Here is a 16659-nt window from a genome sequence, read left to right as displayed (position 1 = left end):
ACCTGGGGAACTCCTTGCTGAAGGATGTTTTTTATACTGACAGTTTTCCTGGGTTTGAGGGAAACCGGGCAAATCCATGGAGGAGAAACCCACTGAGGGGTCTTAACTAAAGAGGAAACCACATTCAGCTCAAAAGGTCTCGGAGCTGAAAATAAAGACCAGGGGAGTGTGAAGGGTGAGTGTCATCAAGGCTTGTCCTCTGCCTAATCCCCAGCCACTAAATGCCTGTCTAGAATTTCTTCATCTTAATAATAAGAAGAATCACAAACTGTGAGGTTTTATATTTGTTTGCCATGTAGATCCTAGCTGAGGGTGTTCTTTCACTACGTTCAGTCTAATCCTTTTTAAAATCCTGTTAAGTCCAATGCTTCAGTGATATCCTTTGGCAATGAGTTTTGCAAGTAAAGTGCTCACTGCACATTAATCAGGAAGGTTTATTGCTTTATGGTAGCTTGCTGATGCTGAACTGCTATATATAGCTTGTCAGCAATTAGCAGGATGCTTGCGAGGTTATTTAAGTAATTTTTTTTTCCTTATGCCACAACGCGCTGAATTTTCTGTGTGTATGAAAACACTTAAAAGATAATCGGTTACTGCAAGAAGAAAGGAAAACAGAGAACGAGCCTTACTCAGAGCGGACGGCTCATTTGACATGGCTGTCTTTTAGAAATGGGATTTTAATCAGGAACCTTTGATTAAAATAGTTCCTTTGGTTGCTCAGGTCCCGGGCACACCCCTGTGGGCTGGAGGCATGCGTGGCAAGCCCAGCCTTATAATCAGTCTCTCGGGCTGGCGGAGAGATGGATCTCACCAGGATCAGAGACCGAATTTGTACTCAAGGGGTCCTGGATGACTTTTTCTGTAGGCATCTGCCGTGATAGCTGCCCGGCCACCCTCAGAAGTGGGAGCACTGGGGTCCCAGCCAGGCTGTGCACTGGGGCTGCCCCAGGTAAAAACCAGGCTTGGACCCGGCTCTGCTGTGTCTGGGTGCCCCCGTCACCCCGATAAGATAGTCCCCCCATTGCCTTCACACCTGCCCTTTGAAGGAGAGTGTTGCCCTGTGTGAACGTGCGGCGATGGGGTCTTGAAACCAGCCCAGGGGGGATGAAAGGTTTGATGGACTGGGTCCAGGCATGGGATGAGCCTGGGCACACAGCTCCCCTCTGGCACAGGGCTTCAGCACCCAAAAATTGGACACCTCCATGCTTCAGCCACTTCCTCTGAGACTTCGTGAGTGCTCTCTACTGCAGCAAAGCTCATAACGACAGGGGAGGCCATGATGCCTCAATCCAAGACATCCAGAAAAGGCTGAAGGGAGCAGGGCACCCTCCCATGCTCTTTGGAAAGGGCTGGACTGCACCCAGACGGAGGTGTTTTAATGACTGTTTTGGATCCCTGGGAGCCAGCCTCCTCCCACTCAGCCCAAGGTAATTCACCTCCTCCACCGGTGTTGGAGGAGTTGTTGACTGGTGGAGAGTGGCTGGTAAAACAGGTTCTCTGCAGGGAGTTGTCTCTGAAACCCTGAGAGACCTGGATAGATCGAGCCCCGAGCGCGGGTCTCTGCTCAAACCCTGGCACAGCAGGCAGTGAGGAGTGATTTGCTTTTGCGTGGCACTCCTGGGCAGGGCGTCTTTTGCACGGCGCCGCTAGTAGACAAATTACAGCCTTGCCTCTGTCAAGGTAGATAAGAAACCATGTGATGCAGCGTGGTGGTAAACGGGTTGCAGGCAGGGTAAAGGTGCACAGGGAAATAACCTTGCAGGGAGTTCCTCTCTCCTCGGGGAGCAGAGTCTCCAAGGCAGTGCAGATCCCTGTGGGTCCGACAGCACCTTGGCCTTGATGCCGGCACAAGTTTTGGGGGCTCTCTGAAACGCACAGAAAGCAGGAATGTCTTTTAGCAGAAGGAACTGGTCCGATCTCTCCAGGTAGGTGCTTGTGGTTTAATGCTTAACCCTTTCCACCGGCGGGAGGGAGGGGGTGAGGGTGGGCTGCTGGCATGGCGAGCCTCAGCCAAGGGGTGTTGGGGAGGATGGGAAGAGGGGACAGCCAGCGCGAGGGGTGTTGCTTGCAGAGGTGGTGTCAGCCCCGGCGAGTGCTTGGCACTGCTGGAGTTTCTCATGGGTGGGCAAGATCAGAGGCAGATTTGTTTCTGCTGCCTGGGGAAGCTGAGCACTGCATGGGAAAATGGCTCTGGAAATGCATCCTTGCCCCGTGTTGGATATATTTTTGGTCTGGTTTGCCTTTCTTTGGGGTAGGGTCTGGCTGGCGTGGCTGTGCCTCCAGACTTGCTCCAGAGCCGGCTGTGGGTTTTTTTTCACTTGCCCCGTATCTGTACAGCCCCTGGGTGCATGTCCCGGCTCCACCGTGCGGAGGTTGCAGCCTCTGCCCATCCGGTGCTGAGCAAGCCCTGATTCATCGGCAGTCGCTGAATGATCCCCACAGCCCCGTGGCATTGGCTGCACTGCTCTGTCTTTCCTAAAAAGTGATTTTGTGTCTGATGGGAGCCAGGGCAGGTGAGGCTCCTGGGCATCACGGGGTGAGTCAGGGGCTCACACGAAGCCTGGGTGATGTGGGGATCGCTCCTGACCTCCCACAGACCCTGGGGCAAGCACTGCCGACCTCGGCTACGCAGACGGGGTGAAGGTGACTCAAACACAGCCGCACTCTCCCACAAAAAGGAGAAGAAATCCTAGTTTGAGTGGATGTGATGGCTCCGAGACAATTGCAAACCCCAGTACTTTGGGTAAGACACTCACCATGGCCAGCCCAGAAATGGGAATGAAGAGAGACCCTGCTGCTCAGAGGCTGCCAGCTCACACCCTGCCTCCATCATGGCGGGGACAGATCCAGAGGGCATCCCGGCCCCATCCAGATCCACCTCCTCTGCGCCATGGACCTGCCCGAACGCAAGCCCAGCGGGGTCCTGCAGCCAGGTTGTTTCACAACCCAGGAAGGCAGTTTCTCCTCTCTCATTAGATGAGACAGCATTCACTGAAACAGCATAAATGTCAGATATCTCAGCACTAATGATTAACAGGGCAGGAGAGGACAAGGCAGGGGGAGACTCGCCAAACTTTTTTTATTCATCTCTGAGGTTAAAAAAGGTAAGACGGTGAAAAATAAATCCCTCTTTGAAAAGAGGAGGGGAAGATTGGCAAAGCAAATCCATAGCCTAATGGGTGAATTACTTAATTACAAATAATGAGAAACTGCATGCTAATAATGCCAGGTTACACACTGCCTCTGCAGGAGCCAAGCAAATTCAAGGCAGGAAAATCTCATTTTCATTTCGAAGGAGTCTGTGCATGCAAAAACAAAGAAGTAACTGGGTCTCACGTGGCTTTAAACTGGCTTTAGCACTCCACACTGTCACTGCTTGAGGGACAAGAGTGCTTAGCAGAAGCACCTGCGCGCGTATGTCCCCATACACGTGCTAACCTTGCTGGGTGGGAATGCGTGTGTGTGCAGTGATTGCTGCAGCACGTCTTGCCAGGAGATCACACTGTGCTGTGCAAATAAAGCCGTGCTGCCTTCCCAGTGCAGCTAAGCTGTGTGCAAATATTTACAGGGTCAGGCCCACGGAGGGGAGTACAGCCGCAAGGAGCTGAACGGGGAGGTGTCCCCTGGCGGGGTGAGAGCTGGCCAGGGATGCTTATGGCTCCCTGGGGCAGGTCCCAGCCTTCTCCATCCCTGCCTCTGCCGATGCCAAGCATGGCATCAGGGACCACCCTGGAGCCCCCCAGCAGTGGGTCCGATTGCTGTTGAGGTGTGAAGGCTGCTGGGGGGAGCAGGGGGCGATGGGGATGGATGCAGCGGGAGGAAAGGGCAGCACACATTGCCCTGTCCCCAGACAAGTGCTGAGCTCTCAGCCAGGACCTGTCCCCTCTTTGCTCTCCGTTCTGCTCTGCTGACCCTTTCGCACTCCCTTGCCTCCCTTGACCAGGAAGAACAGAAGCCGCGAATATTTGCGGGGGGTAATGTGGTTTAATTTATGACCCAGCTTTCATTACACAGTAACTCGTAAACCGCACTGCGAGTCACCGTGTCCGCAACGACATTAGCGATACCGCAGGCCTGGACCTGCTCTGACTTTCACGTTCCTAAAAGTCAAATTCAAAGTAAACCCTGAGTCTGGATGAAACTGGGGTGCCAGCTCCAGCGCTGGGACACTGCGATGGGATGGATCCTGTGCAGGGAGAGCTCTGTCCGGTCGGGCTGTTGGGGGTGCGGGGAGCTCTGCTGGGACCCCTGCATGTGTTTGCAGCTGATTGATGACTAGTGCTGTAGGCAGATGAACATTGTTGTGAAAAGCTCAATCCAGCCAGTAAAAATATTTTCCAACACAGTTCATGCACCGGCAGAGAGGGTGGGCAGGTTTTGCACAGAGAAGGGAAAGCTGGTGCTGTCCAAACGACTTTTTATTCAGGTCGGTATTTTATCAAAAAAAAAAAAAATTTCCTTGGCTTGTGCAATATAAAATCTTTGAAGATGACTCTTTAAAGATGATTACGAACCTTGTCTTTTTGGTTCAATCTGTGATTACAAACAATTCCCAGGCCCAGCCACATGCAGGGAGTAAGAGGAACTCCTGCCATCCCTGTCTCCAGGCAGAGCTTGTCAGCAGTACCTTCAGCCTCTGACGCTTTTGCATCTGAGGCTTTTTGCTCGATAAAAATTAAAATGCCGTTGCCACAACTTGCACTGGGGCTAAAATCTTCTGTCACTAGTGGACAGTTTATGTGGTTGAGATCTATGTGGTGACTCTAGGGTCCTGGTCTTGCTGAGTTACAGGTTAAATATCCTTGCCCGGGAAGGTTTGCGTAATGTAGGGATTCCTTTTAAATGAGTGCTCCCTCCAACAGAAGAAATTAGGAGTTGTAAAGTCAAGTGCTTGTGTTGGGAAATGCCTGCATCAGCTGGGTGGAGTGAGAGCACTTTGTGACACCTGGCTCGCGTTGGAGTCCCTCTCCTCCAGCCCCACGCAGCAGCTGGGGAAGACAACCTCTGTCAGTCCCTCATCCCTTGCCCGAGGGTGTTTTGGTCTCCTTTCTTGTCTGGCATCAGGGCTGCAAGCTCCCTGTGCAGGGCACAGCCTCACCATGATGTTATGTTTCATCCCAAACAGCCTGGCCAGGCAGAGGACCCTTGAGGATGAAGAAGAACAGCAAAGAGAGCGCCGGCGAAGGCACCGGAGCCTGCTGTCCTCCACATCGATGGATGAAGAGCCTCCTAGCCCTGTGAAAGACACCAGTCCAGCTTCCAGCAGGTGCGTGAGGTCCTGCTAGCATCAGTCTTACTCATGATGCTGATAGCTTGCAGCTCGCTGCCTTGTTCTTCTTAACCCTGAGCCAAAGCTGCTGCAGTTGGTGTGAGTCTCTTCTGGATGAGAGTGGGCTGAGCTGTGGGAAGAGCAGGGGTCCAATGGGCTCTTGGGCAGAAGGATGGGCTTCACAGGAGGAGTAGAAGAAGAGGGGTATATCTCTGGTGGGTTCAATCATGGGCCTCAGCATGTCCCATGGCACAGGGAGCCGGTGTGCCAGGGTGAGGGTCGGTGCCAAGGTTGAGCTCGGGTGGGTGCTGGCCATGCCCTAGTGGCATCTTGAGCAGGTAAGAGCAGAGAGACACTCATCTCTGCCGGGAAGGTGGGCTGAGCATGCAGCACCTGGCTGGCTGTCCTCCTGCTCCTATGAACATTGCAGTGACATTGTATGATCTGTGCTGAAGTGGGGAGGTGACCCAAGGGCTTTCCAGTGGTGCTCCCAAAGTCCCTTGCTGCAGGGAGCTGGGATTTGGACATGCCCTGAAATCACACTGCCCTTACACAACCTGACCCACTCTCTAAATTGGTCCTGGAAATGTCCAATATTTAGATGTTTTATGTCCACAGTGAGACTCATGCTCTGTAGGTGTTTCTCTCTGCAGACGTGATGGTGTCAGGATACCTGGGTTGCATATGGGTTGAATAGGGGTTGGACATGGCTAACATGAACAAGCTAGACAGGACATGTCCCCCTTCCCTGGTGCTAGCACAGGCCGGCCATGTGGTGATTGCAGTTCAGGAGGAGGGCAAATACTATCCCATATCCTTTCCAAGCCCTGGAGACTGTGTAGTTACAGTCTGTGTGGCCCTGGACAAATGTCCTATCTGCCTCTTCCCAAATCTGGTGCCTATGTTTCCCTGTGAGAAGGAGGGGAAAATGACTGTTTTGCAGAAGGTGTTGGGACTGTGGTTGAACCCTGCCATAGCAGATTGTCTTACGACCAACACTTTAAACCTAAAGATAGTGGTATTTTTTTCCTAATCCACCAAAGAGCCACAGACGCACGTCTCATCCAGCAGCAGACCCAGCACGCTGCTCTGAGCCCACAGCTCCTTGGCACAGGACTTGGTGGATGCTGATGTCCTGGGATGAGGCTGCAGAAATGCTTAATCTCTGCCACAAAAAGGAAAAAAAAGACTTTTAATCCAAACTTGTCCTCTGAGAGCCTAGCTGGGATGACGGGGATGAGTGTGGCTGCAAGTCCTGGTCTACAGGGATGACTCCAGAGACATTGGTGGGATTTTTATGCCCCCCAGAGTCTTTCACCTGGGTTAACCTCACCTGCAGCATAAAAGCCAGCCCTCTGGCCCCGGGGTGCTGAGGTTTGCCCCTTGTTTTGTCTCTGTCTCTAGACCTCAATCTCTGGTGAAGCCGGTGTCTCTGGAGGATGAGGAAGAGCGTAAGCTCTCGGAGGTGCTGAAGACGCAAGAAGGGAGACGGATAAGGTCCCCAATGGCCATCTCTGAAAAGCTGAGGCAGGATAAGGAGCAGCAGGAGCCAGGGGTGGGAGCGAGCCACGTGGAGGCAGGGACGCAGCCACGCATGGGGCAGGAGAGCATCCAGGCTGGAGAGCAGGGTCAGGATGCAGCCAAGGGCGGAGGGGACCCACCAGGAGACCAGCACCCAGAGCCGGCCTCGGAGAGGAAGGCGGTGGTGAGGGGACGTCTCCAGGACAAAGAGGGACAAGGTGTGGGGATGCCTCGGGGGGAGCAGAGGAAGGAGGTGGGGGAGCCACAGCAGCGGGCATCGCCAGAGCTGGGGGGCTGCCGGCTCCGCGAAGTGAAGATCCTGACCAGGCAGGGAAGCCGCAGCACGGAGGAGAAGACAGCCTCGGTGGTGACCTCATCTCTGGACCAGCAGGTGAGCAGGAATGGACAAGGCACTGACCCTTGGGGTGTGAAGTCCTGGGTACTGGGAGGACAACAGAGAGATGGAGAGCCCAAAAGTACCAGGAGGGAAATGGGACCCGTGGGCTTTTGGGGAAGGTTTTTCTGAGAGCTGCAAACCACGAGGTGGTGGACAGGGTCCCACCACCTCCTTTCCCTCCCTTGCATGTACTATTCTGATCACCTTCTCCGGCAAGCCCCTACTGATTGCCATCATGGTTTCACTGAAGAGGTGTCCGGGGCTTTGTGTATCTGAGTGAGACAGTCAAGGTTTGGAGGATTTCGATCTCAAACTCCTGCCTCCAAACCAGTTCCCACCCTAGCTGCTCTCCTCCCTGCACCTCAACCTTCTCTGCAGACTCTGCAGGGATGCATCAGAGGTCTGCTTTTTTCTCAGCAACCATCCAGGAATCCCTCAAAGGAGGTAATGCAGGTGTCTCCCACCCAAGATGAAGCTGTAGAAAAGTCAGATACTTCTCCAACTCATGTCACCTACAGCAGCTCCATCAGACGAACCAGCCCAAGAACTGTCTCCTTTCGGGTAAGAGCCAAAGCAAGTGGGAGAAAGACCCCCATTTAGGCAGTGGAGGATGGTGACAGGGAAGGGTTGCTTTGGTCTCCAGGTTATGTTGGCAGAGCCTGTTCCCAAAAGTCTGTTCAAAATCCACCCTTGATCTAGGCATTGCGGTTCTGTTTCAGTCTTTCCTTTGTTTTCCTTCTTCATGTCTGACCGAAGGCCTGTGATGATGAACATGCCCATGTTCATACTCTTTGTGCTGGCATGGAACCTTGTGGGAAGTGATGAGAAAACAGGGAGCTCATTGTCCTCAGATTTCCCCAAGAGTCACAGCAATGACCATCCACCCTCCGGCATTTCTAGTCTTCTCTGAGAGCACAGGATAAAAATAAAATCCATCCTCCTTCTTGTCCCTTGTTACATCCCTGAGAATATCTTCAACTCTAGCCTCCCCCAGAAAAGATCTCTGGAATAAAGTGCTTGGAGAGGCTGGGAAAACCAAGAACTGTTGCAATCCTCCCTGCTGTGATTCAGGGCTGACTGGCTAGGCTTAATTGACTTTCATGGTGCCTGATTGGGAATAAAACTGTTAGCACTACAAACTGTCTTTAGTCTGGAGAGCTTTGAGATATGAGCTAAGCTCTGGTGTGAGTGAAAATGGAGCTTGCTTGAAAATGGGGGAGACGAGTCTGAGACAGTTTCTCCCGTGTTTATCTTTGATAACCAAAGATGGCTCCAGTATCTCCTCTCCTTGTGTCTTCCAGATGATCTCAAGAAAACAGAAAGAAGAAAGCCAAAGCCCTCTCACAAGGAGGTCAGCACCTCTCTTCATGTTACTTTGGTCTTGCTGGGCAGGAATGGTCATCCTTTGTTTTCCAAGGGAGGAGGAGGAGGTGATAGGACCTGGTACCAGCTAGTGAGTGCCCTGGCACAGGTCTGCTGAACATTGGTCCCTGGGGTGCCTGGCTGACCGGGCAGCGATGCTTAGCAGAGGACAGGACAATGTGCAATGTACAGCTTGCATCTGTACAAGATCCCTCCAGCTAGCCCCTGCTGTCTCTTGGTTGATGTAGTTTCTCATCGGTGCTTGTGTCTGCACAGGAGTGGTTAAGTGTTGAGCAGTGCAGCACGACAACAGGGTCCCATCTTTGGAGATATCAAAACCCACTCTACAGGTCCACAAGCAACCTGATCTGCCTTTGGTGGCCAGATCAAGTGATCCTCCACATCTCCATGGCAAGGTTTGGACAGGTGGCTTAAAACCTCTTGAGGAACTGAGGGCTCAGGTCTGACTGCAGGGAGTCAATAGGATGCCCTCTCCCACCTACAGGGCAGGGGAGTGGGGCTTTAAGGGCACCTGGGCTTGCACCTGTGCATACTATAGGCAAACTCATACTGCTGTTGGTGAAGATGCAGTTCAGAGCTGGCAGTGGTGAAGACAGGGTAAACTGAGGAGCTCAGAGCTATTTTTGAATGTACAGTGTGGCCCTAGTAAGGTGATGAAACCCAGCAGGGAATGAGCTGCCTTGGTTCACTTGGCAGACGGATGCAGAAGTGCTTGTGTTGGACGGGGTCTTCACCTGCCAAGTGGAGTCCTCCAGGACCATGGGCTGAGTCCCAGGAGATCCTGAGGGGGCTGTGTTCAACTCTCTCCCCTCTTCTTCACCAGTGCGAGTCTGAGGATCCCGGGTAGCAGCACCACCATTGGGGAGAAGCTGGAAAAGTACACCTCAGCTGTGCAGGTACCGAAAACCCTTGGCATAGCTGGGCTGGCATGGGAGGGATGTGTGGGAAGAGGGAGAGGGGTGGCCTGGAGCTGAACGGGGAAGGGAGAGAGGGACTGGGCTGCACCAAACAACCAGTGCTAATGGGGTTGAAGAGGATGATCCCAGGCAGAAAAAGGGATCAGCCTCAGGGTTTTAGGAGCAGGAGGGGATATCCCTTGGAAAGGGTCATAGGGTTGCTGCATGGTCCTGCTGCGGGGAGCAGCGGAGCAAGCCCATGAGCTGGTGATGGGCAGGGAGGGAGCAGACCCCAATGGACTCGGGACGCAAGCCAGAAGCAGGAATTTGCTTTTTACTGCTTGGGGTGCAGCACTGCCCCTGCTGATGCCCCTTTCTCCTCCCAGCGCTCAGAAGTGGTGAAATCATCCCTGACTATTCAGAAGAGCCTCTTGTCCTCGGAGGGGGTGGCCAGCAAGCGCAACTTCTTTGAGGCAAGCGCTCCCAGCAAGGCTGAGCCACTCGCTATCAGGAAGGTAAGAGCAGGAGCTGGCTTGAGCGAGGACCTTCCAGCGGGGTCCTGTGCCAGGGCAGGCACCAGCCTTTTGGACAAATCTTCCCCTGTTTGGATACCAACGCACTGTCCGGCAGGCTGCTGCCTGGATGCAGTTTGGTGGGAGTTTAGTGCTTGTTGAGCGGTGCCGGGCAGGGCTGGGCTCGGGCACCGGCTGCCACCGAAACTGTGCTCTGGCAGTGTGTGGGTTTGTGCCGATGCGCTGGTGTTTGAGGAGCTGGGATAGAGCCAAGGTGTAGGCTGGTCTCTGCCTGTTGCAGGTTTGCTCAGTCTCCCCATGCCCTGGGGACTGGCCTGGGTTACGTTCGTGCAGTGGGAGAGTTGTTGCTGTAACCTTGGTGTCCCTCTCTGTGCCACAGGACAACCTGAAGATCCCGGGATCAGTGACATCCCGCATTAATCTGTGGATCAGCCGAGCTCAGGAGCCTGCCAAGGAGGAAAAGAGCAAGGTACCAGCTTGTGCCGACACCTCGGGCTAGAGCCCTGAGACCAGGCAGCCTGGTGGGACATGTGCCTGCACCTGGGGTGGTGGGGCTTGAAGGGTTGATGAACCCTTGGCTGAACCCATTAAAGAGTTTGAGAGGAGCTTAGCAAGGGTCAGAGGTTTGGGTGCTGCAGGGCCGCCACGGGCTCTACTTGTTGCTGTGCCCTGATCCTGATTGCAAAGTGCCGGAGGCAGCTGCTCCCAGCCGGGGGTGAGGAGAGAGCAGGCACCAGCTGGGTGCGTGTCCCAGGAAACATACAGGGGGACCTGACCCTGCCACCATGAGAGAGACCACCCTAGCATGATCTCACCTCTACCAGTGTCTGGAGGACTAGCTCTGACTGGGAGGCCACTGGGAGATGAGCCGTATGCTTGGTCCTTCGGCACTGGGCTCTGTGAGGCTTGGAGACCTGTGTGTGCACTGAGACGTCCTGCTGCATGTGGGGTCTGGAGTGATCTGCATCCCTGTGTGTATCCCAGCCCCCAAAAGTATGGTGTCTTGTAGCTGTTGGGGCAAAGTGCCCAGCTAAGGGGACTCAGAGGCCACCACTTTGCCACCACGGCTGCTCCAGAGACATGAATGTGACGGAGACGGACAGGAGACCCTTTCACCTCAGGGTAGTTTACTGTATTTGGAAAGGAGAGGTTCAGCAAGTCCTGGGGAGGTATCACTGTTTCAGCAATAAGGTGTTTTGCCACTGCTCGTAGCAGAGTTTCCTGCAGCCGCCTGTGTACAGGACCAGGAGGGGCAGCTCCAGCCCAGCCCTGCAGCCCAGGCAGGCAAGCCCGGGCACCCCCAGCGCTGAGCTGCAGAGATTAGTTCTGCCCAAACGTGTCTGTACCAGGAGGCTGTGCTGGCTCTGTGTCTGCCAGGAAAGGGTTTGCTCCTGGGGTCACTCTTGGGTAAAGCTTGCAGCTCCTTTATCGGTTTTTCCTATAATAACGCCTGCTGCCATCAATCTCTGTGGGCTGGAGCTGCACTTGGTCTTGAGGGTCTCCCAGGTGCAGGATCTCAAAGCAGACTGGTTTTACCTGGAGCATGTATGCTTCAAGGTTTGGTTAAAGTCAGACCAAGGCAACAGTGCACATGATGCGTGGGGAAAACCTTCTTGTGCCACTTACGACTCTCCTGTTTCCAGGACATCAGGAAAATAAACAGCCTGCCAAACCGTGATGTCTGGGTAAAGCAGCCTGGAGACACCCCTGGAGACACCAAGGTAGACATGGAGCTGCTCTGAAAACTGCTCTGAGCTAGGGGCAGAGCCGGGACCTGCCCGCTAGTGCATCTCCCACAGGGCAGGCACGGGAGAAGCAGCCTATGGGGGGGAGAGGGGTCGTGTGGGACATCCAGGACCCCATGACTTGGGGGAGTCAGCAGGAGGGAACAACTCGGGGCAGCTGTAAGGGTGAGAAGGGGCCTGGTCTGGGAGAGGAAAGGAAGTGGCACGTGGTGGGATTTAGGGGATGCCCGCCTGCCCCATCCCCTGTTCGGGATGAGTATGGTCCTGGTTAAAGTAGCTGCCTTTGAGGGGTTTGCAGCCTCAGGCCCGGCCTTACTGTTTCTCACTTTCTTTTCCAGTTGAAATAATATCAGTTGTAATAATATCAGATGATCTGGGAAAAACTGTTTTGCTCTGAAGATCAAAGCCCAGCCCTACCCAACCGTCCAGCAGCCCACTGCCATGAGAGTCCCCCGCGCCATGTGTGGGTGCACCCCAGGTCTCCAGGGTCCTCTGCTTGTGGGATGAGAAGGAAGAAGGCTGGAAGATTATCCCTGCGCCCCCAGTCCTCACTCACTGCCTGTCCGGGAGTGCCCAGGCCTGGAGGCTCCTTGCAAATGCTGAAGGCAGACTCTTGCCTCGCTTCCCCACAACATTTTGGTGTTTTCCTCCTAATCTCTGCCTGTGCCCCGTAACTTTGCTTGCAAAGGGGATCAATCTATACGTTTCCCTTGCAGCTGGATGATGTCACTGGGGCAAGAAGCTGCCTGGCCAAGGGAGTTTCAGCTGCACGTCCATGGACCGTGTCCATCCCTGCTGCCTGGCTCGTGTGGGGCAGGCAGATGTCACCCCCACCTCCCAGGCTGTCACTGCTGGAGGGACCCAACCAAAGGCAAACAGTGTTTGCAAAGTGCACCAGTGTAGCTTGGAGATGCCTCATGGAGGAAGGGTGGACCTGATGGCCCTGGTGCTTCCCTCCAGCACACAGCTGAGCCAGAGCCAGAGACTTGGCCTTCTCTAATCTGCCCTTACTGTCCCCTGCTCCCTACAAGCAGTGACCCCTTTCACTTAGTGATATGGCAAGGTTGGGCTGGCCACGGCCCTATTTTTGGGGTTGCGTGGATCTGAGCGCCCTGTGCTGGGCCCCTTCTGCAAATGACATTTCCCTCTCACCCTTCCTCCTGAGCCCTTTGCCTGTGGCTATGCAGACCCCTGGTCCGGCACTCTCCAGGCTGCTGAGCCCACCCAGCAGGGAAGCAGGGTGCTCTCTCGAGGCTGGCTTTAGGGTGCCATGAGCAGCCCATAAAATGATGCTCAAATCCTTGTGCCGGGGCCATTCAATGGGCTAGGGCTGTGCCTTGAGCAACCATTGCGGTGTCCAAATTCGGTGTGGGACTCTACTGCTGCCCCGGGATCTGATCTTGCTTGTTGGGCTTTGGAAAGGACTTGGTTTTCTCTGTGCCTTTTTTTTTTTCTAATAAAAGTTGCTCTTTCTAAGGTGGTCCTGGTCACTTGCTCCTGGGCTGGGACCGGGAACGGTTTACTTCCCTTCTTCTGGCAAGAGGAAAAAAGGCAAAAACCTGAGACAAACATGTTCTGCGGGGGGTAAAAGCAGCCAGAGACTCTTTCCTTCTCATTACAGCACCTTGGACCCGGTGCAGCATCTGAGCGAGCCCGGGTCAGGGGCTGCGGTGGAGGGTCTGGTCTTCCGCTCGTGGCAGCGTCGCCTTATCAGCGTCCCCGGCCCTAGAAAGTGACAGCTGGCTGGCTTGTGTCAGCCCCTTGGGCACTCGCGTATCTCAGTCCAGAGAGTTTAAAATAGCAAATCTCTGAGGCCACACAATAGCTTGGGCTTATATGGGCTCCTGGGGGGGAAGGGGGAGCGACGGAGGGGGCCGGGGCCGGGGCTGCTGAAATAGCAGCTCACAAGTGTTGCATTCCTCACTGGGCGCCAGGCACATTCCTTGCGGCGCTGCCCGCCCCGGGGTGGGCGCTGGAGCCCCCTTAAAGCCTCCTGCCCCCAAAGAGCATTTCCCAGACACCTGCCGGCTTCCCCTCGGCTCCCTGGGATCTCACCGGTGCCCCACGGCAGAGGTAAGGCTGGGGCGGTGGGGTGCCCGCTCGCGGCGTAGGATGCTCAATGGAAGGGCAGATAAAGACCCAGAAGGGGTTTGGCTCAGGGTTAATGGTCCTCCCCAGCCGCTTGCACTGGGATGTATTTTTGCCATGAAGGCATTCCCACGGATAAAGCATCAGGACCCTCTCCAGGGGGTTGTGTTTGCAACTTGCCCAACGCCTTTTGAACCACCCCAATGTGTGCCAAGGCATCTGAGAAGGATTTTGGCTACCCTGGTGCCGGGGCAATCTCATAGATCCCTATTCCCTGTGTCTCTGGAGGGGACAAGAGGGATGCGGTGCCAGTGGGGGAGTCAGGTCAGCCTGGCCCTGGCTCACTGGCAACCCGTGGGGTGGGTTAGAGGTGGGATGCTCCCCTGCATGGTCTGACCTTGCCAAGCAGGAAGGGAGCAGCGACGTGACCCATGCTGGAGCAAATGCTGGGAAACGAGAGCTCCATGTCTGGGTAGCCTGGAGGAAAGCAGGGACTGCGGACTGTGGAGGATTAACTCAGCCCCAGAGGTTTGACCAGCCAGCCCTTAGGTAATGGAGAGGGGGATTTTAAGGATTGGGAGGGATATCTGGAGTATTTAATCCACAGCAAATGATGGGAGATTTTTCTTCAGTCAATAATATGTGCAATGATTCCTTTTTAACTCTGTAATACATCTGCTGGGTTCTCCTAATTCTTTCAAAACAAGATTTCAAAGCTTTAATGGAAAGGTTTATCTGTTTCTGTGCAGAGGATGGATAAACATTCCTAGAGCCACTTTCTGGTGTAACGTTAGTTTTTCTTGGGTACCCCCTTAACAGTCCTGGTTTTGTTGCTGTTCCTCAGCAAATGCTCTGTGGGATCTAGTGATGTATGAGAGAGGAGGTGAAAGGAAATGTAGAAATAAGCTTTCACAAATGCATGTTTGCGCTGTCGTGGCCAGGAGGGAGTCTCCACTCTTGTGTCGTGAGAGGACTACATGAAGTCCTAGGTCCTCAGAGGCCACATAAATGATTTGACCAAACTCTGGGGGCAGCAGGACCATGCCAAGCCTGGGGAAAAAGTAGGGCCAGGAATTGACGTTCGAGGGGGAGCAGAGATCGAGGGGATGGTGCTGGAGGGGGGTGCTTAGGGCCAAGCCCCAGATGCATCAGAGGGAAGGGAACGATGACGGCAGAAGCAGGCGGTGAACCCGAGGCAGACGGGGCTGAGTTCTGACTTCATTTGTCTCCAAAAAGCACCTTCTGAGTCATTGCTCGGAAGTGAGATTTGACAACCCCCCGGGAACCACGGGTATGCAGAGGCGCCCCTCCTGTAACGCGTCTTTCCCGTGCTTGCGGATTCCAGTCCTGGGTTCAGCATCTTGAATAAGCAATCCTGAAGCCTGTCGTACCCAACCCGGGTAATAAATGCTCAACAGATGTAGCCAGGACCAGTTGTTCCCAGACGCCCGACAGGAGGAGAAGTGAAGCGGCGCTGCTCTGGGAACAGGTGGTTCAGCACATGGAAGTTATTTCTAGAGCTGCCTTGCGTTGTCCTGCTGCATCTCAGCTTTGCCGAGGTCTGGCACGAACATGAGCGGTGGACAGGCTGTGCAGGGGCTTGGGCTGATGCTCAGGGCTACCCTGAGATGCCCAGGACTGGGGCTGATCATGAGGCTGGTCTGTGCAGACCTTGTGGTGGAGCATTAGGTGGAAGCCAGATGAGGTGGGACAATGAGTGAAGTCCTCCTGATCACGGCTGGGAGGGAGATGGGTGTGCTGGGAAGATGAGCATGGCTGTTTCCGCAGTTATTAGCCCTATTGCTAAACCAGGCTGTGAATTATTCCTTTTAGCTAACCTCAGTCTCAGGGCCAGGACCAGGAGAGAAATGCTCCTGCTGAGCCCAGATCGGCCCTTTCCAGAGCATGCTCTGCACTTGGAGGGCTGGGCTGGGAGGTCTCACTGAGATCTTGTGCTGTGGCTTGTGCAGGGCTGTAAATTTGAGATAACAGGACGTCCCTGCAAGTTTCTATATCCCAACTGAGCTAAGAATAGTCAGGAAGCAAAACAAGCTGAACGTTATAATTGGGTTATTTTCCTGTGCCCTGAGCAAACACAGCACCCTGAGATGGCTGTGGCAAGGGGAGCTGCGTGCCCTGGACATGGCTCCTGACAGCAGTTATCAGTGTTGCATGAGGCTGTGTCTAATCTCCTGCCTCCTGTTTGGGGTGAGCTGTGATCCTGGGACAGGAGGGGAGGGGGGAGCCTTATCTCTGCTGAGATAATGCTGTCACAGCCCGGCTGGGGACAGCTCAAAGCTCCAAGCGCTTTGGAGAGACGCAGCATCTCTATGCCCGTGTCTCGGGTGCTGGAGGACAGGCTGTGCTTGTCCTTATCTCAGCTCCTAACCCTTGTTTTTTCCAATCTGCCTTGAATTCTGCTAGATAACCAGGCATGTCGGACTCCGAAGAGGTCGCCGAAGAATATGAGCAGTAAGTGGTGTGTTTTTAAACACCCTTTCTTTCTCCTTATTCCCACTTTCCCACAGGGTCACAGTATTGCTTAGAGGTGCCGTTCGGGGAGCACCGGCTCTTGTCATTACCCCAGCACCCAGCATGAAATACCCCCACCCCGTGCCCATCTGCACCGCTGCTGTGATAGTGCCGAGACCCCCAGCAGTGGGGAGCTTTGCATTAGGAGATGTATCACATACATGGCAAGGAACAGTCCCTGCATTAAAAATGCTGCAGTCTAAATCAGTGAGATAGAGCTGGGAAAAGCTGATGTCATCAGTCTGTGGCTGCTGGGGCTACCGCCCCACATCCAGAGCAACCCCCAAGCCCAAAA

The 16659-nt window shown here is 54.2% G+C and overlaps 2 protein-coding genes across 3 annotated transcripts in view; both read left to right on the top strand.

Moving 5' to 3' along the window:
• Positions 1-1887: 1887 nt before the first annotated feature.
• On the top strand, positions 1888-11741 carry LAD1 (ladinin 1). The gene is made up of 9 exons (XM_009281906.1): positions 1888-1925; positions 5126-5266; positions 6674-7181; positions 7605-7748; positions 8489-8538; positions 9394-9466; positions 9853-9981; positions 10379-10468; positions 11643-11741. Exons 1-9 carry the CDS (start codon positions 1888-1890, stop codon positions 11739-11741), a joined length of 1272 nt encoding a protein of 423 aa, XP_009280181.1.
• Positions 11742-13748: 2007 nt separating this feature from the next.
• The window catches only part of TNNT2 (troponin T2, cardiac type), a 12339-nt gene continuing 9428 nt past the window's right edge, over positions 13749-16659 (top strand). For both annotated transcript variants that reach the window (XM_009281883.2, XM_009281882.2), the window contains exons 1-2: positions 13749-13817; positions 16257-16304. In XM_009281883.2, coding sequence (XP_009280158.1) covers positions 16267-16304 — 38 coding nt within the window. In that variant the 5' untranslated portion in view covers positions 13749-13817; positions 16257-16266. The remainder of the gene's footprint in view (positions 13818-16256; positions 16305-16659) is intronic.

The sequence above is a fragment of the Aptenodytes forsteri genome, unplaced genomic scaffold (assembly GCF_000699145.1).
Source record: "Aptenodytes forsteri isolate BGI_AS27 unplaced genomic scaffold, ASM69914v1 Scaffold213, whole genome shotgun sequence".
Lineage (NCBI taxonomy): Eukaryota > Metazoa > Chordata > Aves > Sphenisciformes > Spheniscidae > Aptenodytes > Aptenodytes forsteri.
Note: the sequence above shows the minus strand (reverse complement) of the source record. Positions and strands in the feature narration are given on the sequence as shown.